This window comes from Gobius niger, assembly GCF_951799975.1.
Source record: "Gobius niger genome assembly, chromosome: 17".
NCBI lineage: Eukaryota > Metazoa > Chordata > Actinopteri > Gobiiformes > Gobiidae > Gobius > Gobius niger.
Genome location: NC_136868.1, coordinates 28,505,575 through 28,528,360, shown reverse-complemented (window position 1 = coordinate 28,528,360; position 22,786 = coordinate 28,505,575). Strand labels below are relative to the sequence as shown.

Below are 22,786 nucleotides of genomic sequence, written 5' to 3'. Positions count from 1 at the left end.
ATGTCTGTTCACTTTGAAGACCAGCCTTATTAAAATAAACCTCATTATGATGGCATTAATGTGGTAAACAAATGGGGCGAGCGCGCGGCTAATTTTCCCCCAGAACAAAGACGTAACCGAGATTGTTGTTGTGATTTATCTCCGGCGGCCATTCATTTATTTCAATAGTGAAGGCAGCAATTAGCCGGAACTAAATGAGCCAGAATATATCACAGATGTAGTTTGTTCTTTTCCATTTTGGTTGGAACTTATTAAAGATCACAAAGGGCAGCGTTTTAATATTGCCGAGCTGCCGCTAATTAAGGGAAAGTCATTCAGCACAAATTAGGCTAACAATGACTGGCATTTTTTTTACATGGCAATAAAGCCGCACAGAGCAGCATAAAAAGGCTTGTTTGTGCATGATTTAAAAAGCTACAACAATCAAGATTCACTTTATGTTTACAATTATGAAAGGAGGCTTTTGATTTACATGATGTGGTATTCAAAGCTTTTATACAATCTGCAGTTGGCGAGTTCTAGGTGAATACTGATATTGAATCGTTTTTTATGTGTGTGTTAAGGCGAGACTCGAGGCAGATGTGAAACGTTTGCTGTAGATCAGGGGTGCCCAAATTTGGCCCGCCGGAACAATTTCGTTGGCCCGCCAGAGAGTGACCTACTTTTGCGCTGCATCTGGTTAATGCTAACACTCTCCCATTCATTCCCAATGGTAAATATGGATGCAGTACACTTTTTGGCCACCAGGGTCAAATTGGGGGCGCTGTTTCACTCCTTTCGCAACGTTAAGGAAACACTACTGTGGTGACTTCGTATTTATACCAATCACAGAGCGTTGTAGCATCAACTTTCCCATTTTTCCAACTGTTGACATCAACAAAAGGTACATGTTAAAAAGAATTGATGCTGAACTGACACTTTCAAAATGATCTAATATCACATTCACTGTAGGTGCTGCAGATACAGGTGGTGTTGTTGTTTACATTTTGCACTATATTGCTACAGTAATTGAGTTTGTTCTACTAAAACTTGGCTTTAACATGTGTTTTAATGTAGCATGTTATTTGCATAGATAGAATTAAATGGAAATGTATACCAAAAAGAAAATAAACAAACTATTATTTTTATGCTGTTATACGTGTTTCACGCTGGACATCGCCGTGTTTGGCCCACGACCCACAGGCACCAATATTTTCAGTGACAAAATGACTAAATAATGTTTCGAAATGTATTGGTTTAAATGTATGGTTTTATTTTGTTGATACTGTATATTAGTTGCAAAGATTTATTTCAGAGGGGAATTTGGAAATCATATTTAGTTTTTGTTTTTTAGGTTCAAAGCTCAATAAATCAGGCTAGGAGTAAGATATTTATTTTCAGAATATTGTTAAGTCCAACACTGGAGAGTTTGGAGTCTGTCAGAGCAGCTAAAGTGGATATTTTGTTGCTAGAATGGAATAGAAACCTCATTTTGAGAAAATGGGCCTGCCTTTTGCAATACATGAAAATACAAAATATGTCAATATTTGCGAATGAATATGACAGTACAACTGAGATGTTAAGGGAGAAAACTGGCCAAAAATCTCAGCATTGACCAACGCCTCAGAAAATCAATGTTTCCACCTGCCATGTCTTGCCTCAAAAGATACTTGAGTGGAGAGCTGGCATGTTTTGCTTGAGCAGAGGTTGATTTATTGGCCTTAAACCTAATTTTTGCTTTCTTTGTCCAAATAGAATAGGAATTGTAACACAGAAGCAGAAAAGGCACCTCACCTACAATAGGTCTATTGTAGTATTTTGCTAAGGTTAGGTTAATACTCTTCAGGAAAGAGCCGCTTTGTTGTGGGATTTCAGACATTTATAATGAACAACAACAACCTCCAAACAGTAAGCCAGACTCCCCGCAATCAATACTAAAACACAGCTGTAGCTTCTAAAGACCCAGCCGCTCAGGACCTGCCGGCTCTATTGTCTGCAAACTGCAGTTTATTAAAATGAAAGACTTGGGGGAAAGAGAGCAGGCTAACACACACATTCCCTGGTTTGTAAAATGAACATTTCACATGAAAGTGGGAAGTTTAAAAAAGTAAAAGTACATACACTTCAGATAATGCAGTACATACCTAGTTAATAACTGCTATTTTTAGTCCTATATTTTTGTTTTGTTTTAACAAAGTAGACGTTAGTGATCAAGATGTATTTGAGCTCTAGACTCATCTCTGAAATACCGTCCAGCCCCAAAAAGTATTGGACTTTTGTTTGTGTTAGAAGTTGGACTGTTGGGACACACTCACGGTCACCGTGGCAGCGCAGTGGTCCCACCATGTAGGCGGCCTCAGACTCGGGTCTCTGGACGTCCCCGATGAGCAGGGAGCGCACAGGCAGAGTCTCCTTCTGAGTCAGCAGGCCGGAGTCGTTCGTCCTGGGACACACCGGAGCAAAAGAAATGAGAGCAGAAAAGCAGAAGAAATGAGAAAGAAATCAAGCAACATCAAAGGTTGAGTTGATGAGATTGGACAAATATTTCATAAACGTGACCTGTCTGTGTCGTGGTATGAGGTAAACATGCAGATGATGAGAGAACGTAGCTTTGCGTTGCTCTGCCACGTGTCAGTTTTGAAGCTCAAACTTATGTCAAAAGAAGACCCAGCACATGCTGAAGGGACCATGTCTGTGAGCTGACCAAAAATGTTGGATTAAGTGGCGAATCTTTAGCTTTAAAGTTGGCATTTAAGAGCAGTATTAAAGGTACATTACGGAAGTACAATACAATAACCAAAGACGTAGCTTGCCATTAGGCAAGGCAGGCAGCTGCCTGGGGCCCCCAAGCAAGCAGGGGCTCCCAGAGGGCCAACAGATTTGACAGAAACAGCCTAGCGATTAGGTTACAGTAGCAGTGACAATTGGCCGTTGCATATTCCCTGAAAGGGCCCCATGAGCCAAACTCGCCCCTCCCTCACATGCTTCTCAGAGGAGGAGAGAGAGACAGTGTAAACCCACGTGTTAAAAGTAAACACAGCTACACATCTCCTCCAACATAATGAAGAGAAGTTCTGCTTCTGGCACCAAAAACGAAAGAAAATAAGGAGAAAGAAGAGGAAGGAGAGCAAGACAACAGTGAGTGTAATAATAGAGGGCCCCCTACTGACATTCCTGCTTGGGACCCCCTGTTCCCAAGCTACGCCACTGACAATATCTACTATCTATAAGACGCACTAGCCATATAATGCCTAATGGGATAAAAACAACAGGCTGAATAGGCGTATGGTTTGCTAACGTGACGCATTACACAACAAACTAAACAGGTGTTATGTTAATGTCACATAAACAGTTCAGATAAGTAAAGCATAAGGAACATACCACTGCACCGTTGACAAACCTCTCCCACCAGCGTGTTTTTCAAGCTCTCATTTGCAAAGTCGTCCCTCTAGCTGTTGCTCTAGCTTTTAGTCCGTGATTAGCTACTGTATGTTTTGTTTTCTTCTAAGAGTAACCTCCGCTTCTCGCTCGCTCCAAACTTTCTTTCTGCTGCTCAATTAGCCTGCAGTGCCCTCTAGTGGCATGTGAAAAAGTATATTGGAATTTAAGAAAAGAAAAAAGTGCGACTTATAGTCCGGAAAATATGGTACTTAACAATGAATAAGTATGTGAAGGTGTTGATTATGAGTGAGGCATTTACTGTGGTAGTTAAGTAGTTTTTAGTAAATGTTAGTCACACTTAAGTTATCAACTGTTCATGATGAATTAAGTGTTTATGTATCATTTCTTAAGGCTAACTCAGGTGTAGTATTTATAAAGTTGAAAAATAGGTTTGATATTAGTGTTTTGACCTTTCAGTTTGCTAGCGGCTGTATGAGTGTTTAGCACAGGCATCTCAGACATGCGGCCCGGGGGCCCAATGCGGCCTGCGGGGTATTTTTTTGCGGCCCGCGAGATAATTACTTATTAATATTATATGCGGCCCGCTGGTAAATTGCATTAAACACGTTAGAACTACATTTCCCATGAGGCACCGCGCGGTAGCGCCAACGCTGCTGCGGACGCGAGAATGTCAATATCAGACGGGGGAAGGAGATGCGGCGCTTCTGCAGACGACTTATCAACTTTTTTCAACAAAGAAACAGACTAAAAACAGCGACTGAGAAAGAGGAGCTTCTGAAACAGGTGGAGACGTCAGAATGCGAGGGAGAAACTTCACTTGTTCAGCTAAACATGAGCTGGAAAAGTTACAGCCCTGCAGTAGGACAAAATGCACCTTTAGGACATTGCAAAGCGAACACATTGTAATTAGTGTTTAAAAGCGTCACAACAGCAAAGTGAGGAGCCTTTTCTCTCCATCTCTCTCTGAGCTACATTATCATGTCAATTAATTTAATCTTTATTAAGGACAAATGTGCGAACACATGCTCCACAGTTAAATTAAAAATAGAGAATATGGAAATGTATAAAAATACTGCAAATAATTACAGGAACATTGACAGTAAAAAATACAAGACCCATCAGTTCTCTGTCGGTCACAAAAAGGCCTGAGGTCAGAGGTCAGTGACTCCACATTATTTACATGAGGTGAATCTCACTGAGCTGATCTCAGACACACCAGAGTCTGGAAAATGGCGTTTGGAGAGTGTCCAAGACACGATAATTGAAAATGAACACAGAACAAAACAAGTTTGAACCTGATGCTTTTTGCTGGTGCTCATGATCAGCTCCAGTCCCTGGTCGGGCTTTTCTACACTAAATTAAAATTACATTTGTTGTACATTTTGCATTTCTTTAACAGGCTCACAGACAGAAACTGGACCTGACTCCTGAAAGATCACTGATGCCCTGAACCAAAATGGGATTAATTACAAAAAAAATAATTGTTTAAGTCTGTAATTTCAAATTTAGGAGCTCAGCAAATGTTTGGCTGATTGGAAACCTCTAGAAGCTTAAAAATGTGCAGATAGGTAATGTGCAGTCTATTTTAAGCTATAACATAGCAAACAATAAAAAGTTGCTAAATCATAATTGACTTATTATAAAAGGCTTCGTCAGTTGCGGCCCCAGACCAACACTGGGTTCGCATTTTTGGCCCCCAGTCCAAATGAGTTTGAGACCCCTGCTCTACACCATTTCATTACGCTCTCAAACACTGGAATCTTCTTACTTCGGAAATCAAACACAAGTTCTCAGTTTTAAAATCCATATTTATTTCAAAGTGCCCTTTGTTCAAGGACAAGAAGAATAGGAAATGCAAAATCAAGCAGTTACTAATGCATCATTTAATACTTCATTCATCCTTTTTAACACATTTACACAGTTTACCAACCGTTGTTAACATGGACAAACATCTACACAGAGGGTATAGGGACAATGTCTGGTTATGGTCAAGTTTAGGAAAACGGTTTGAAACGTATTCATGACTGAACAATAAGGTAATCATGATTTCTCTGCTTATAAATGAGAAACAAATGATTAATAGATACAATTACTTTAATATATATATCTTATATAATAATCAATGTTTGCAGGCCTAAATCTTGTCAAGTGCCAGATTCTATTCTTTTTGGATCCTTATTACACCGACTAATGGCCTAAATTCCACTGACCAATCTCTTCCTGTATCAATCTCATCTCAAATTTCAAGGGAGACATTGTTGGCACATCTTGATAATGCCATCCATCCATCCATTTTCTTCCGCTTTATCCGGGGCCGGGTCGCGGGGGCAGCAGTCTCAGCAGAGATGCCCAAACTTCCCTATCCACACACACCTCCTCCAGCTGTTCTGGGGGGACCCCGAGGCGACACCAGGCCAGCTCGGAGACATAGTCCCACCACCGTGTCCTGGGTTTTCCACGAGGCCTTGTCCCACTAGGACATGCCTGGAACACCTCCCATGGGAGGCGACCAGGAGGCATCCGGAACAGATGCCCGAGCCACCTCAGCTGCTCCTTTCGACGTGAAGGAGCAGCGACTCTACTCCGAGCTCCTCCCGGGTAACTGAGCTCCTCACCCGATCTCGGAGGGTGCGCCCAGCCATCCTGCGAAGGAAAATCATTTCGGGCGCTTGTATTCGCGATCTTGTCCTTTCGGTCATGACCCAAATCTCATGACCATAGGTGAGGGTGGGAACGTAGATCGATCGGTAAATCGAGAGCTTTGCCCCGACTCAGCTCCCTCTCCACCACGACAGACCGATACAGCGACCGCATCACTGCTGACGCCGCACCAATCCGTCTGTCCATCTCACGCTCCATCCGTCCCTCACTCGTGAACAAGACCCCGAGATACTTGAACTCCTCCACTTGAGGCACTTGAGGTTTTGATAATGATAAACCTGAAATTATATGCAGTTTTTGTGCAAAGGAACTGAATTGTATTGGGCACTGACAGCCAGTGGTTAATCAACGTTTTGAGTAACACTATTTTCTCAGAATGGTTTTGAGTTATGGGGGGAGTGTTAACGACAGTGCTACTTTCAACAGGGCCCTGCAGGGGAGCTCTAAGCACAAATGTTTAAATCAGAACATTTAAACATTTGCCAGAACAGGGAAACATGAACCGCTAAACTAATGCGGGAGTCATGTGCATTATAGAACATGTTTGTAAAAGCCACGCTGCAGATCTTTCCTGAGCAACTTAACTATCGTCAAACTAATACACAAGCAGCGAGACCAAAATGGCTTCTAATGATCTGACACCAGTATTGCTATTTTTGCAGTGCGTTACCAAAACAAGCTTTGGGAAGATGACCTCATGGGCCAGATCTTGTGGTTCATGGCGCAGGCTGTAGACAAGACGAGTGCTCAGACGGGGGCGCTCCTTGCAATCTTCAGTGTCATACCTGGCGCAAAAAGTGGGCAGGACGGGGGCGGGGGACAGTCTCGCATTGCGATGTTGTGGTGCCGCCCCCTCCCCATGCTTTCCCCAGACCTGCGGAAGGCGGTGGGTTGCGAGGGGGAGTTCTCCTGTAAGCACGTAACATGCTGATGCAGCGCAATGTTTAATAAAGATAAAAGAAATAAAAGTGTCCCTCCGCTGCTGCTGCTGCCACTCGCTGCAGATCAAGATGAGCGGGCGGGACAGAGAGGCAGCACCTCGTGTTGGACACTGCTCGAATGCGCAAAGTTACGAAATGTACAGGATTTAATTGATCAGAAACTGTCATATTGGCTGTGGAGGAGTTACAGAGTTATGCAGCAGTTGCAAGAAAACTGTAGCGTATTGGAACATTTGCACTACAGCTGCAGGATTCTTGGAGCGGCTGAATTGAAAAAAAAAGAAAAGTTGCAATGCCCCCTGTAAAATGTGCTTCTTTCTTTTGGACTGAGCTGTGGCTACACAAGGAGCATCACCAGGAGGTAAACACTGACACACGATGGAAATGTCTCCTTAAAACGCAGATCAGACCTGGTGTTGTGGCACTTGAAGGCATGTGTGGTTTATTTATGGGAAACTGTTGTTGTTTTGGTGTTAGGGGTGTGCGCGTTGGAAATAAGCCCGTGCGTAACCGACGCTCAAACAGACTTTTCAAGGCAATTTCGCTTTTGTTTTCAATTTGAGTTGATTCTAAGGAAGAAGACAAGGCAGCGCGATGTAAAGAGTAATGTGAACATAATGTGACGGTTGCCATAGAAGAGTACCCTGAGGGCTGCTTGTAATAAACCACGCCTCGGCCTCTTTTTCTTAAATAACGCCCTCTCCCTAGTGGCGCAGCCTTAAGCGCAAAACCTGCGCCACATTCAAGATCGCGCATGTACCACGTTGCGTATAGAGTTGAGCACGGACTGCGCCAGTCACAAGATCTGGCCCCACATGTTTAAACCTCATGTTTAAACCTCATCTTTAGCCAACCACCCTATAAGAAAAGCAGCAACATCTCATCTTATATCAAAATATCAATAGGGATGATGTCTTGGGAGGATGGGGTCCACATCATGAGTTTCTCTCTTTTTATGCCCATAGCAGCCAATGATGCAGAGGTATTATTTACATGACATGGCATTTTCACACCTTCAGGGAGCCTAAAGGGGCCGACCAGCTCTCTCCCCATGACTCTGGCCCAAAACATGACTCCGCCCCCTCCTTACTGACGTCACAGCCTTGTTGGGACATGGTGGCCATTCACCAACCATCCGCGGGGTTGCGGGGGTCTTTTTGTCTGCCAGTTTCATCGTCTGCTCCAGCAACAGCATCATAAATGTGTAGTTTTGTGCTTGGGGTGGCGAGGAACAGCGCCCCAACAATCTAACCAATGGTGCTCTGATATGCTATGAAAACGTCACTAAATATGATCAAATCAACCAATCAGAGACGCGCTGTAATAATTCTCCCATGGGCGCTTTGCCTCAGCGCCCATTGGGGATTAACATGGACTTTGGTGTGGTCAAGTGTCCGCGAGACTCGGCGGGCGGGGCAAGTCTTTCTTTACAAGTTGACAATGTCGGCGGCATATGAGACAGAGACCGTGTAATCTCTTCTTCAAAATCCATTTGCAAGGAGACCACTGGCTGAAAAACTGAAAATGAAAGAAATGGGACCGGACCAGCCACAAATTAACATCAGGCAGCAGGTGAAAGACAAGGAAGCGTCTTATAATAGAGGCTTTTCGCGGAAATGGTACACTAGGAAGCCGTGGCTAGTCGGCTGCGCAGTAGCTAAGGCGCTGTTTTGCTTCCCTTGTTTACTTTATAAAAACTGCAGCGACCGATCGAGCCTGGTGTGAAAACGGTGTACAAGATATGAAACATTTTTCGGAAAAAATTAAAAAACACGAACACACAAAGATGCATATGGATAAGGTTTAGGTTTATTAACTGCTTAAAATTGGCGTTGCTGGGGAAGGCTAACATTGCTACTCAGCTGAATGATGGCCACCGACTTTGTATGAGAAAGCACAACGAGGAAGTCGACAAGAATCGTTATATTCTTTCTAAACTGATTGACTGTGTCAAATTTTGCGGTGCTTTTGAATTGGCTTTGCGTGGCCACAACGAAACGGAAGCCTCTGAGTGAGAACCCAGGCATTTTCAGGGGGCTTGTTAACTTCGCCTCTTTGTTGGACGCTGCTCTGAACGAGCATTTGAAGGGAGCTCCTGTTTTCAGAGGTACGTCCAAAACGATTCAGAATGAGCTGCTGGACTGTACAGTAGTTTTCATTTTGTGTTTTGTTTGGAGCTGTTACTAATGTTTTGCCATATCAAATTCACTTTATCTGTTAGGGACTTCATTTGCTGAGAAAGTGCCACTACAGATAAAAACATAGCACATGTACAGATGTACATTACAGTGATTGGATTTTGGATTGTTTGTAGGTCGCCTGGACACCGCCTTAGCACCAACTGTATTTACTCACACGCACTCGCACAAAACAGCGCAATATCAGCCACATAACAATGATCAGCTGTTCAATTTATTCCCATGACAACGAGCATCAGCCTGTCAATGTGCCGACACAGACACGCACACATCTACAGACACACTTCCCCCATGTTACGCGGTGGTCACTTCTCTCCCTCGTGGTTAAATACAGTGAGGGTGATATATTAAAATTAATCAGCACACGGAGAGGGAAGTTTCACTGCAGCAGGAGGAAGGGAAAGATGGAAAAGATTATTTAAAGTTGATCCATTTTGCCTCGTCAGAGCAGTCGGCTAGGCTACGTTCCTAAGGAACACAATGTGTGAAAGACATGCCCAACTTCAACAGCAAAGTTATTGCTAGGTTTGCAACCCAGAAAGAAAGGAGAGCCAATTTTCTTTACAAGTAAAGTGCATAATCATCTTAGCTGCTTCTCTCCATCAGGCACACAGCATCTCTGCTCCTCCAAGCACTCAACATCTCCTCTGCTCCTCCAAGCACTCAGCATCTCCTCTGCTCCTCCATGCACTCAGCATCTCCTCTGCTCCTCCAAGCATTCAGCATCTCCTCTGCTCCTCCAAGCACTCAGCATCTCCTCTGCTCCTCCAAGCATTCAGCATCTCTGCTCCTCCAAGCACTCAGCATCTCCTCTGCTCCTCCAAGCACTCAGCATCTCCTCTGCTCCTCCAAGCACTCAGCATCTCCTCTGCTCCTCCAAGCACAGCAGCATCTCCTCTGCTCCTCCAAGCACAGCAGCATCTCCTCTGCTCCTCCAAGCACAGCAGCATCTCCTCTGCTCCTCCAAGCACTCAGCATCTCCTCTGCTCCTCCAAGCACTCAGCATCTCCTCTGCTCCTCCAAGCACTCAGCATCTCCTCTGCTCCTCCAAGCACAGCAGCATCTCCTACTTTGGTGTTAATGTAATAAATAAACAGCAATTGTTAAAATTTTAAAACTACATGGTACCTCAGCCGCCCCCCTACTTTTTCCATCACCAGCCGTCACTGCGATTGGTTAACTTTAACATTAACCACTGGCTGTATCTAATTGTCCGATACTTAACCCTTATAAACCCCATATCTGGGTTTATGTAAAGGCAAGGTCTTTTAATGCCATTAAAGGGACAGGCCACCGTTTTTAAATACTAAGATATGTTCTTACCTTAGCTTAGACGGGTTGATGCGAAGCTGTCTGGTCTTTGTGCGTGCGCTCAGTCACGTAAACAGACGGCGCTAGCAAAAGCCTCTCCTCCTCTCCTCTATAGACCCAAACAGGAGTGAAGTTTTCCCTATTTAAATACGGTTACATGAAGCTTTACACGATCCAAGCATAGTTACATGAAAACATGTCGATTTTCTAAGCGGATAAAAAGGGGAACTATATTTCAAGATATCCTAGGATATTACAATATAGTTCCCCTTTTTATCAGTGTAAAAAAATCGACATGTTTTCATTTTGTGTATCTATACTTGGATCGTGTAAAGGCTCATGTAACCGTATTTAAATAGGGAAAACATGGAAGTTGCTTCTAACTTCACCTCCGTTTGGGTCCATAGAGGAGAGGAGGGGAGGCTTTTGCCGTCTATGCTTTGTTTACGTGACCAGACAGACCACACAGCTACGTATCGACTCGTCTAAGCTCAGGTAAAAACATATCTCAGTATTTAAAAACAGTGGCCGATTCCCTTAAAATGTCCAAATGCTATATTTGAAAAGCCACAAATGCAAATTCTCCTCTCGCTCCTCTAACTGAATGTGTCCTAGCTCCTTCTCCTCTTCTCTCCTTTTTTCCTCTGTGCCCTAGCTCCTTCTCTTTGATTCAAATAAATCAAACAGCGTGCAAATGCATTTTAAAAGTCACTCCACGGGGACATAGGTTTAATGTATGCGCACGCATGGAACCAGAACAGTACTAAACCTACCATTCTTGTTCAACGTGGCACACCTCAGCCAAATTCCACTGTGTCATGTCAAAACACACTTGCATGCCGGAGATTGAGAAGAACGTTAACACATGCAGACAGAGGAGAGAGGAAGAGTTAAAAAAGACAAGTGAGAAAATTAAGTAAACAAAACAAAAATGGTAAGAATAATGGAGTTTTGGGCTTTTTAGAAGAGACTTGGGATTTTCTCCCAAAGGCCTTTAAATAATTTTTTTACAGAACTTTTCCCACTCAAGTCACTTTTAGTCTGTGACTTCTGAATTGGAGCCGTCTGAAGAGGTGAACAGGAGTTTTGCACAAGGCTTTGATGTTCTTCTTGTGGTGGACAGTCCTCAGTGTAGAGGGTGTCAGGTCTTCTAGCTCCCTCACTTCCCGTTGTTCTGATTTGGTAACATTTTGATGTGGCTCTCACAGTCGTTTTTGTGGAAGTGTGAAGCCCATCAGAGGAGAAATGTGTCATGGACTCTTTCCGTCTTCGACACCTCTTTGGAGAACGGATTATAAAGCTCTAACAGGTTCCAGGGAGGGTGAACTCTGCCTCTTCCCTAAATGGGCAGGAGCAGTAGACTTTAAAAAGATATAAAACTGAGGCACTCAAAGAAAAAGTATTAGTAAAAGGCCTTTATTGCAGCATGGCCATTAGATTAAAACATTGCCTACGCGTTTCAGCCGCATAGGCTTTTGTCAGGGCAGTAACCTGACGAAGGCCTATATGGCTGAAACGCCATAAAGGCCGTAAAGGCCTTCGTCAGGTTACTGCCCTGACGAAGGCCTATACGGCTGAAACGCCATAAAGGCCGTATAGGCCTTCGTCAGGTTACTGCCCTGACGAAGGCCTATACGGCTGAAACGCCATAAAGGCCCTAAAGGCCTTCGTCAGGGTACTGCCCTGACGAAGGCCTATACGGCTGAAGCGCCATAAAGGCCGTAAAGGCCTTCGCCAGGGCAGTACCCTGACGAAGGCCTATACGGCTGAAACGCCAATAGGCCTTCGTCAGGGCAGTACCCTGACGAAGGCCTATACGGCTGAAACGCCAATAGGCCTTCGTCAGGGCAGTACCCTGATGAAGGCCTATACGGCTGAAACGCCATAAAGGCCGTATAGGCCTTCGTCAGGGCAGTACCCTGACGAAGGCCTATACGGCTGAAACGCCAATAGGCCTTCGTCAGGGCAGTACCCTGACGAAGGCCTATACGGCTGAAACGCCAATAGGCCTTCGTCAGGGCAGTACCCTGACGAAGGCCTATACGGCTGAAACGCCAATAGGCCTTCGTCAGGGCAGTACCCTGATGAAGGCCTATACGGCTGAAACGCGCAGGCAATGTTTTAATCTAATGGCCATGCTGCAATAAAGGCCTTTTACCAATGCTACCTCAGTTTTGTATCTTTTTAAAGTCTATTGCTGATCCCTGCACTGAAGAGCGCCAAAGTTAGATCTTTGAAGAAAAAAACAAGGATATCCAAGCAGTGCTCCTGCATGTTTTAGTTTGCTTGGGCAGGAGCAGTGTTTGGCCTGGAGTTTCTGTTCCGAGTCAGGCCCTGTGTGTTCGCTGTATGAGCAGATGCAGGCCGTTTTGAATAATGGCCTTGGTGTTCAAAGGATTTATCCATTGCCCTTCTGATTGTTTCTTCCTCCATTTTCTCCTGGATAAAATCTCTCCTCAGAGAGAGCATACTAGCAGTTGGAGAACACTCTGCATCTGGGTGGAGTTGCGTATTTTCTGCCAGCAATTTTGGAGATTGGCTCATGTGTTCAGAGAATGCATTAGTTTTCCTCCTGAGCGCTTCCTCCTCATTTAGCATCTGGATAAAAGCTCTCTTCTCAGCGAGCTTGCGATCTTTACAAGACACTTTGTTCCAAAGTCCTGTAAAGAAATTTTTCACAGAGGCTTTCACACTGCTCGAGTCACCTTTAGTCTGGGACTTCCTGTCATCTTTGTACAGGAAAGAACAGTTATTTCTGTTTGGTGGGTAGACTGAAGGTGCATAGACAAGGTGAACAGGAGTCTCTTGATTCTGTTTGCGACGGGGGCTAGACTCTGTGTTGGGAAGGACTTCTTGCTTTTCCTTTCTTTGGACTAGATGCGATTTGTTAAGGAGTGTCCTCTGTTGAGAAGGAGTCAAATCCTCCTGCTGTGTCAGATCGTCGAACTCCTTCACCTCCCACTGTTCTGTTTTGATAATGCCATTGACATAACTCTCAACAGTCGTCTTTGTGGAAGTGTGACGCCCGTCAGGGGAGAATTGTGTCATCGACTCTTTTTGTCTTTGACACCTCTTTGGAGAACTGATCATAAAGCTCTCACTGGATCCCGGGAGGGTGAACTCTACCTCTTCCCTGAGAAACTGGACAGGGGCAGAGTGTGGTCTGGACTTTCTGTTCTGAGTCAGGTCCTGCGTGTTTGCTGTCGGATCAGATGCAGGCCGTGGTTTTGAAAAATGGCTTTGGTGTTCAGAGGATTTAGCCATGGTTCTTCTGATTGCTTCTTCCTCCATTAGCTCCTGCATAAAATTTCTCCTCAGAAAGAGCATACTAGCAGTTGGAGAGCAGTTTATTTCCTCGTGGAGCTTTGTATTCTCTGCCAGCAATTTTGAAGATTGGTTCATGTGTTCAGAGGTTGTATTCGTTTTCCTTCTGAGCGCTTCCTCTTCCATTAGCATCTGGATAAAATGTCTCTTCTGAGAGAGCACGCTAGCAGTTGGAGACGACTCTGTATCTGAGTGGAGCTGAGTATTTTTTGCCAGCAATGTTGGAGATTGGCTCATGTGGTCAGAGGCTGCATTCATTTTCCTCCTGAGCGCTTCCTCCTCTATTACCATCTGGATAAAAGCTCTCTTCTTAGCGAGCTTGCGTTCTTTACAAGACACTTTGTTCCAAAGTCCTTTAAAGAAATTTTTCACAGAGGCTTTCACACTGCTCGAGTCACCTTTAGTCTGGGACTTCCTGTCATCTTTGTACAGGAAAGAAAAGTTATTTCTGTTTGGCGGGTAGACTGAAGGTGCATAGAAAAGGTGAACAGGAGTCTCTTGATTATGTTTGCGACGGGGGCTAGACTCTGTGTTGGGAAGGACTTCCTGCTTTTCCTTTCTTTGGACTAGATGTGATTTGTTAAGGAGTGTCCTCTGTTGAGAAGGAGTCAAATCCTCCTGCTGTGTCAGATCGTCGAACTCCTTCACCTCCCACTGTTCTGATTTGATAATGCCATTGACATAACTCTCAACAGTCGTCTTTGTGGAAGTGTGACGCCCGTCAGAGGAGAATTGTGTCATCGACTCTTTTTGTCTTTGACACCTCTTTGAAGAACTGATCATAAAGCTCTCATTGGATCCAGGGACGGTGGACTCTACCTCTTCCCTGAGAAACTGGCCAGGAGCAGAGTGTGGTCTGGACTTTCTGTTCTGAGTCAGGTCTTGCGTGTTTGCTGTCTCACCAGATGCAGGCCGTGGTTTTGAAAAATGGCTTTGGTGTTCAGAGGATTTAGCCATGGTTCTTCTGATCGCTTCTTCCTCCATTACCTCCTGCATAAAATTTCTCATCAGAGAGAGCATACTAGCAGTTGGAGAACAGTTTATTTCCTCGTGGAGCTTTGTATTCTCTGCCAGCAATTTTGAAGATTGGTTCATGTGTTCAGAGGTTGTATTCGTTTTTCTTCTGAGCGTTTCCTCTTCCATTAGCATCTGGATAAACTCTCTCTTCTGAGAGAGCACGCTAGCAGTTGGAGACGACTCTGTATCTGAGTGGAGCTTTGTATTCTCTGCCAGCAATTTTAGAGATTGGTTCATGTGTTCAGAGGTTGTATTTGTTTTTCTTCTGAGCGTTTCCTCTTCCATTAGCATCTGGATAAACTCTCTCTTCTGAGAGAGCACGCTAGCAGTTGGAGACGACTCTGTATCTGAGTGGAGCTGAGTATTCTTTGCCAGCAATTTTGGAGATTGGCTCATGTGGTCAGAGGCTGCATTCATTTTCCTCCTGAGCTCTGTCTCCTCTATTACCATCTGGATAAAAGCTCTATTCTTAGCGAGCTTGCGATCTTTACAAGACACTTTGTTCCAAAGTCCTTTAAAGAATTTTTTCACAGAGGCTTTCACACTGCTGGAGTCACCTTTAGTCTGGGACTTCCTGTCATCTTTGTACATCCGGCTTTGGTGTTCAGAGGATTTAGCCATGGTCCTTCTGATCGCTTCTTCCTCCATTAGCTCATGCATAAAACCTCTCCTCAGAGAGAGCCTACTAGCAGTTGGGTGATAATTTGTCTCTGGGCTAACACCACTGACACTTCTCTCAAGCCCATCACAGGAGAAACTTGTCCTGAACTCTTGTGGTCTTGGGTGGGTCGGTGGTCTCTTGGTTTCACCGCTCCAGCCCAGCTCAGAGGGAATGGACACGTCTGTAACCTCAGAGGGTTCCTCAGAGTCTGAGAAATCACTGTTTTCTGAGTCTGAGACATCCATGTCTTTGTTAAATATTGATTTGATGAATGCTGTGGCCTTGTCGACAGGTTTTCTGAAGGCTGTCTAAGCGCTGTCTTGGCACTTGTGAAGGCTTCTGAAATGTCCTGGCTGGCAAGGTGATTACCTGGTATCCCAGGTAACGGAACTCATGATTCTAGGTCACATGGCTTGCCATTGTTGCCATGGTTACACCATCTCAAGAGTACTATTGGTGGTTTTCAGATTCTAGAATGTGATGATGTCACAGTACTCAGTGGGAGGCAGGAGCCAGTTTTAATTTATGAATTACAAAAATGCTAGCTAAGATCAGCCACTTGGTCCATGATCTCTCTGTACAAGACCAAAAATGTCCTCAAAAACGAAATAATTTTACCTCTATATAATATTATAGACCTTTAGAACCCTGTGATGTCACCTGAAACCTAATTGCCCATATATGGTCATGTTCGAAGCAGCCAGAAGTGTTGAATTGAGTATGGTGTGAATGAATAATGCAATGTAAAGCGTCTTTGAGTGTCCAGAAAAGCGCTATATAAATATATACCGATGCATTATTATTATTAACTATGAATATGTTTTTCACCTGAATAAAAGATACACAGACATGGAAAGACCTCACAAAAATATCACTTTTACTTACACACAACTTAAATGAAGAGGATTTAGCATTTAGAACTGAGGCCTCTTTTGAACGCTAATTTGTTTCTGAGGTAAATTCATGAATGTTTTCTTGCTGATATCACCTAAATGTAGCCTATGGGTATGGGACATGTCAAAATGGCGGCCCGCGGGCCAAATCCGGCCCCTGACTTGTACAGCATGACTTCCTGAGTATGTCAAAAAGAGAAAGTAAGTCTCTATTCCTGTGTGGAGTTATGGATTTTGAAGGAAATAACCAGTATGCTCATTCCAGCCACTAGGGGGCAGCTTAGACTAAAAAAAGGAAAGAATTCCACACATGTCCAGCAGAAGGCACTGACATAATAAGAGATAGGATATAAGCATAGCCAAGTGGTAAATGGACAGTCTGCCCCAGGGCGGCTGTGGCTACAATAGTAGCTCACTACCACAGTGTGGAGTGAATGAATAATGACTACAGTATAATGTGTACTATGAGAAACTTGTGACACAGGCTTGTAAAGCGCAATACAAGTGTGAACCATTATTATTACAGTCCTGTTGGGCTTTTCACCAAATCAGCACCATTTTAAAATCACAGCTCAATATAATTCATTTATTGGAAAACAGTTTTCTCTTTAGTATTTTCCTGTTTACATTATAAACACGCAGGCGCATATTGATCGCGTCATAGGCGGCCCACGGCCCGCCAAGGAAGCTAGATTTCGGCCCACAAACCCAAATGAGTTTGACACCCTTGGTTTAGCATTTCGCCTTTACTTCAGTACCAATTGTTTTCTAGCGCTGCTGGCAGGTTTGCTCTGCTGATAAGATAAGATAAGATAAGATAAGATAAGATAAGATAAGATAAGATAAGATAAACCTTTATTAATCTCACAAAGGAGAAATTCACTTGTTACAGTCGGCGTTACTTCACAGTCTTATTGTACAGTCTGACAGCAGTGGGGATGAAGGCTTTGCGGTAGCGCTCCGTCCTGCACTGAGGGTGTCTCAGTCTGCCACTGAGAGAGCTGCACAGCTCTTCTACAGTCCCGTGCAGTGGGTGGGAGATGTTGTCCATGATGGAGGTGAGCTTGGCTAACACCCTCCTGTCCCTCACCTCCTCCACAGAGTCCAGGGGGCAGCCCAGGACGGAGCTGGCCCTCCTGACCAGCTTGTTCAGTCTGTTCTTGTCCCGCTCTGTGCTGCCCGGGGCCCAGCACACGGCAGCGTAGTGGAGAGCAGAGGCCACCACAGAGTCATAAAAAGTCCTGAGCAGAGGCCTGCTCACTCCGAAGGACCTCAGTCTCCTCAGAAGGTGGAGGCGACTTTGGCCCTTCTTGTACAGGGCGTTGGTGTTGTGGGACCAGTCCAGTTTATTGTTGAGGTGAACACCCAGGTACTTGAAACTGTCCACCTCCTCAATGTCCTCCCCCTGGATGTTCAGCGGTGTGTGCGGTAGTGGCTTCCTCGTGAAGTCGATCACCATCTCCTTCGTCTTACTGATGTTCAAGCACAGGTGGTTGCGCTCACACCAGTCCACAAAGTCTAGGATGACTGACCGGTACTCCAGGTCGTTCCCCTTAGATGGAACCATCTCCATGGTTACACATACCTTCCAACAATTGGTACTAAAGCAAAGGCGTCATGCTCACCACCCATACAGCCGCTGTGTCACTGAAAGGTCAAATACGCCCTGACGGATTGGTCCTTTTTTTTTTTTACTTTTAATGCTTGTGCAAAAACTCTTAGTCATGATTTAGTTCCACTATAGCCTTGTTTAAGTCCTGATTTTGAAGTCGTCTCTTTATTTGGCACAATTTGATGAAAAAAACTGTTTGTGTAAAATGCTAATGGAAGCAATCATCTCAAACATCACAGTTCGTTTTCATATTGTGAAGCCCTACACTACAGTAAACAACAACACAAAGGTCCCTAAACACAAACCTATCAGACCACTCAGTATTTTGCAACTCATTCATCTCCAAACCCACCCCTGTCAAAACACTGAAAACACGTCTGTATCTCTTCTTCTTCTTCGATGGCCGGTTGCTAGTGCTTTTGTGGAGCGGTGAGGGCCGGATCGATTGGCCCATCTGCCCTGGCCCAGTGCCCGGCCTGAGTGAGTGAGTGATCATGTTTACACTCAGAAAAATCATTACGCCGCTTTTCTCTCATTTTAGGCCTCCGCCGCACGAACAAACAAAAACGCGAACGCACGGCACTGGAAAAAAACGACACATGGATTTTATAAGTAGTGTAAGAGCAAACAAATTAGTAAGAAGAGAAGAGATGAGTGGAGTCGCCCCCAAAAGTCGATTCAAGACAAAATAGGATCTTCTCTAAGGTAAATAAGGAAAACTTTCAGTACGGTCCTCAATAGGGTGGTGATGTAGACTCTCTGTGATGAGTATACATTTTTTACAATCAGAACTGCTTTAACACATTTACTGCAGCTTGTCAGACTAAAAAGAAGCATGTACCCACATATCGGCAAATACCCATTGAACCAACGTTACAAAGAACTCTCATTCAGATGATTAAAGTGTTTCGTCTTCTATCATCAAGAAGAGCTGTGTTCAATCGCCTTATCAAAACGGAGAACTAGACATCTGTTGCACTAAAATAAATAAAGCACTGAATAAAATGACTATTGTTCTAGCTTGAATGAATACTAAAACATGAAATGGTCTTTAATATAATATTAATGCTCTGTTTGATGGTTGTATATCAGTGGTTCTCAACTGGTGGGTCGGGACTCAGGGGTTACTTAAACCGAAAATTCACGATCTTTTACGGATTATTTTTAGCTTTAATGGAAAATATTGAAGTGTGTCTGTCATTTGGACAGCCTGACAATCAATGTAATGAAAAAGTCCAAAGGCAGCCCTGCGCGGTAGCCTGGCCTTAGCCGTCTGTAAACTTAATTATCATTTCCCTACATGTACGTCTGGGTCTGATCTCAGTGGCCGCAGTTGAATTTCAACCTGCCATTCAGCGAGCGGGGGAGGCGGGTGTTGTAGGCGACGTCAAGCATTTGCGGCGCAGTTTGCTGGTTGTAGTTTGGCAATGGCGCCGGATACGGAAGAAATGCAAGCTCTTCAATTCGTCCTGGCTCCCAAATATCTAGATATTAAAATTGAGGCCCTGGAATGAGTAAGGAATGCTCCCAAGAGTTATGATAGCTGCTTCACTCACTCGGGTGCTTTACGTCACGACCAAACGCTAGCGAAAATCAGATCCAGTCGTTTCAAAGGAGTTCCCCCCTCCCACCTGATAACGGAGCTCAATTGTGAAGGTCCAGACCCTTGTACGAAACGCAATGAGTACGAGGGTCTGGTAAAACACTGCCAAAGGAACAGCTCTGAGCTTTGTTCATGAAGCAGAGGACCTTGATTAAATATGATTAGAATGAATACTATAAATGCAAACAAAAATCTGAACTAAAATCAGATTTTTCCCTAACATAAATAATAGGTATACTGTACATACATTTCTTTAAAAAATACACATGATGAGAGATTAATTCATGACAGATAAAAATAGCTCATGACAGATTTTTTACAAACCTGTCCGTCAGAATGACAGAGGAGAGGAATGATCCCTAAAGCAAAACCACCATATTTATCTACTGAAACAGTAAGGAAATACTATTTAAACAAAAATGACTGTTCTCAGGTTGTTTATATCATTATGTCAGCTTTTTAGGCTTTTTTTTAATGCATATTCAACAATAATTTGGCTTGTCACTCTTGGATGGTGGCTTCCAACGCCTTAACAGTTTCAAAACGCTGTCGTCGATAACAAATAATGAAATAAAGGCATTGAAAAAGCATTGGTATCGCACACAAAGTACTGTTTAAGTACTAGTAACCAATACATTTAAAGGGACCAAGCCCTCATCTATATGAATAATCCCACTACCGTTATCCTCGACATGTTTTTTTCCATGTTGCCAGTACCTGCAGTATTTATCACTGCTAATCCCTCACATAACGGCAGCAGAGGACTAGCAGCCGCCGGAAAACCTTGTTGGAAGTCACATGTCGTCTCTTGTATGCAGGGGTCTGTGAGTGTGCAAGTAAAGGTATGTTTTTCATTCCATGTCTACGGCAAGTTCAAAAGGGCGATCTACAAACACAGTACACTGCGCTGCACCAAATTGGACATGCTTGAGTTTCAACTTTGGGCCCACTTTTCAAAAGATGGTGCTGGGAGTGTGTTGATTGGATTCACCTCACATCACCCTTCCTTTTATTCCCCTAAAATAACAGCTAGATATGGCGCTCTCAAGTTTGGATGAGGCATTTAGTTTCTATCAGCGTTCCCTTCGCAGTTAAAGTGTGTACAGAGGTGGACCACAGTAATGAGGCGCAGCATTTAGCGCTTCTGTCTCACACCAAGGAGGTCCCGGGTTTGATTCCCGGAACAGGTGAGACTTCCCTAATGAAACAGTACCCCGTTGATGAAAAAAATGTGAGTTAGTAGCTTTGTTTAGTTCAGTATGACATAATTTGCATTGGAAACAATATCTATTGGCAGGAATATGCGTTTTTTTAGAACACCCCTAAAAATGTGTAAATATACAAACCAAACACAATACTGTTGGAGAGAGTGTGGGGAATGTTATGTTGACTTGGCTCATGTCCTCTACACATGCTCAAAAATCCAGCCATATTGGGTTAATGTGTTGGAATTATCTGTGGTCAATACTAATTTTGAACAACTACACGCCATGCTTGGCATACAGCCAAAAGGTCAAAAAAAAGAAAAAGAAAAAGATTATATCTTTTGGGTGTTGAGACTTACTGCTATTAAACAAATAACTCCACATTGGAAAAAACGGATCCAACCAGTTTAGATAAATGGCTTGGCTATGTATGTATGTATGTATGTATGTATGTATGTATGTATGTATGTATGTATGTATGTATGTATGTATGTATGTATATGTATGTATGTATGTATGTATGTATGTATGTATGTATGTTAGTATGTATGTATGTACGTGTATATATGTATATATATTTCCTTTAATTTCCTTTTTTAATTATTTTTCAATTCACTGGGTGTGAAAAAATAAATAAATATTGTGTCAACTCTGACATGTCAACTGTATGATCGCAAAATAAACAGTGACACAATAAAATATATTAAAAAAAGGAAACAATATCCAATATGGCGGCGGCATGTGACTTACAGAAACTATTCCATTGTCCTATCATCCGAATAATGGACTGGAACCTTCGCAGCAGATTTCGTCTCACAGATGCAGCTTGTTTACTCTGTTTTAACACTGTTTGTGAGTATATAATAATATAATAAAGCTAAATAAAGCGTCAGCAATGATGATTATCCCTGATGGTGGTGAATTTACTGAAATATACAGTACATGCAGGACAGGTGGATATAAATAGACTGGCTTGTGCGGATTAAAGGAAGCAAACAGTGAATCCGCACACAGTAAGGAGAAGGCTAAAAGGGAGATGACCCAAATACGGCATAATAAAGGATTTTATGGCAAACCGGGAGGGGTGTTGTGTTGAAAAATGGATGAAATGCAGCGTAGATGAAAACTCTATGTATTTTCAGACGTTAATGGGGATGTGCTAGGCTTTTTCTGGTATTTTACCAAAACATCTCGATTGCTAATTTACACTTGTTTGCTAGAAAATTAGATATATTGATCTAGAACAGTTTCTTCAAAGTTGCCCTTTCTTGGCTCGCGGTGTAATAAGCAGCAAATTGATGGCACTAAATAGACATACACAAAAAGAACATCAAGAACACAAGCTCGTATGTCGTATATTTCTCGTGAGGGAAGACCATAATAACATTGAAGAAAGCTTTTGCAGAATACCCTCCCTGTGAATAAGCCGTGTAAAGGAAATATCCTATACTCTTGGGTGATTTTAACCTGTGTGGTTTGGAGGAGTGTACAAAATGTGTGGAAAGTCCCCAGAGCCGATATAATAGTGTTATTGTGTTTTTCTAATTAAAGTGAAATTGAAAACATAACCCTCCATTGGGCTTTGTGGCGGTCAGGGTTATTAGATGTAGGTTCTCCGTATACACAAGTCTCTGAAGTCCTTTGAGGGTTTTAGGCTTTATTTTCTGCACAACCTGATACGGCATGTTCAAATAGATACTGAACAGAAACATAAACACTTCTGTATTTGCTCCCCTTTGGAACGGAGCTCAAAGACGTGAAACATTTTCTATTTAAATATGTCTCAATCTGTGTCAGTGAGCCGAGATAATCCATCCCACCTCATAGCGTGGCATATCAAGATGTCGATTAGACACATGGATATTTGCATAACTGTGCCTTAGGCTGTCTACAATAAAAGGACACTCTAAAATGTTCAGCTTTCCAGCCCGTATCTGGTGTGACCGCCATTAGCCTCACACAGTGCAGCATCTCCTTCA

The 22,786-nt window shown here is 43.4% G+C and overlaps 1 protein-coding gene across 1 annotated transcript in view; it reads right to left on the bottom strand.

Moving 5' to 3' along the window:
• The window catches only part of LOC306977344 (contactin-associated protein-like 4), a 330,278-nt gene that overhangs the window by 76,870 nt on the left and 230,622 nt on the right, over positions 1 to 22,786 (bottom strand). The window contains exon 15 of the mRNA XM_079575645.1: positions 2,295 to 2,422. Coding sequence (XP_079431771.1) covers positions 2,295 to 2,422 — 128 coding nt within the window. The remainder of the gene's footprint in view (positions 1 to 2,294; positions 2,423 to 22,786) is intronic.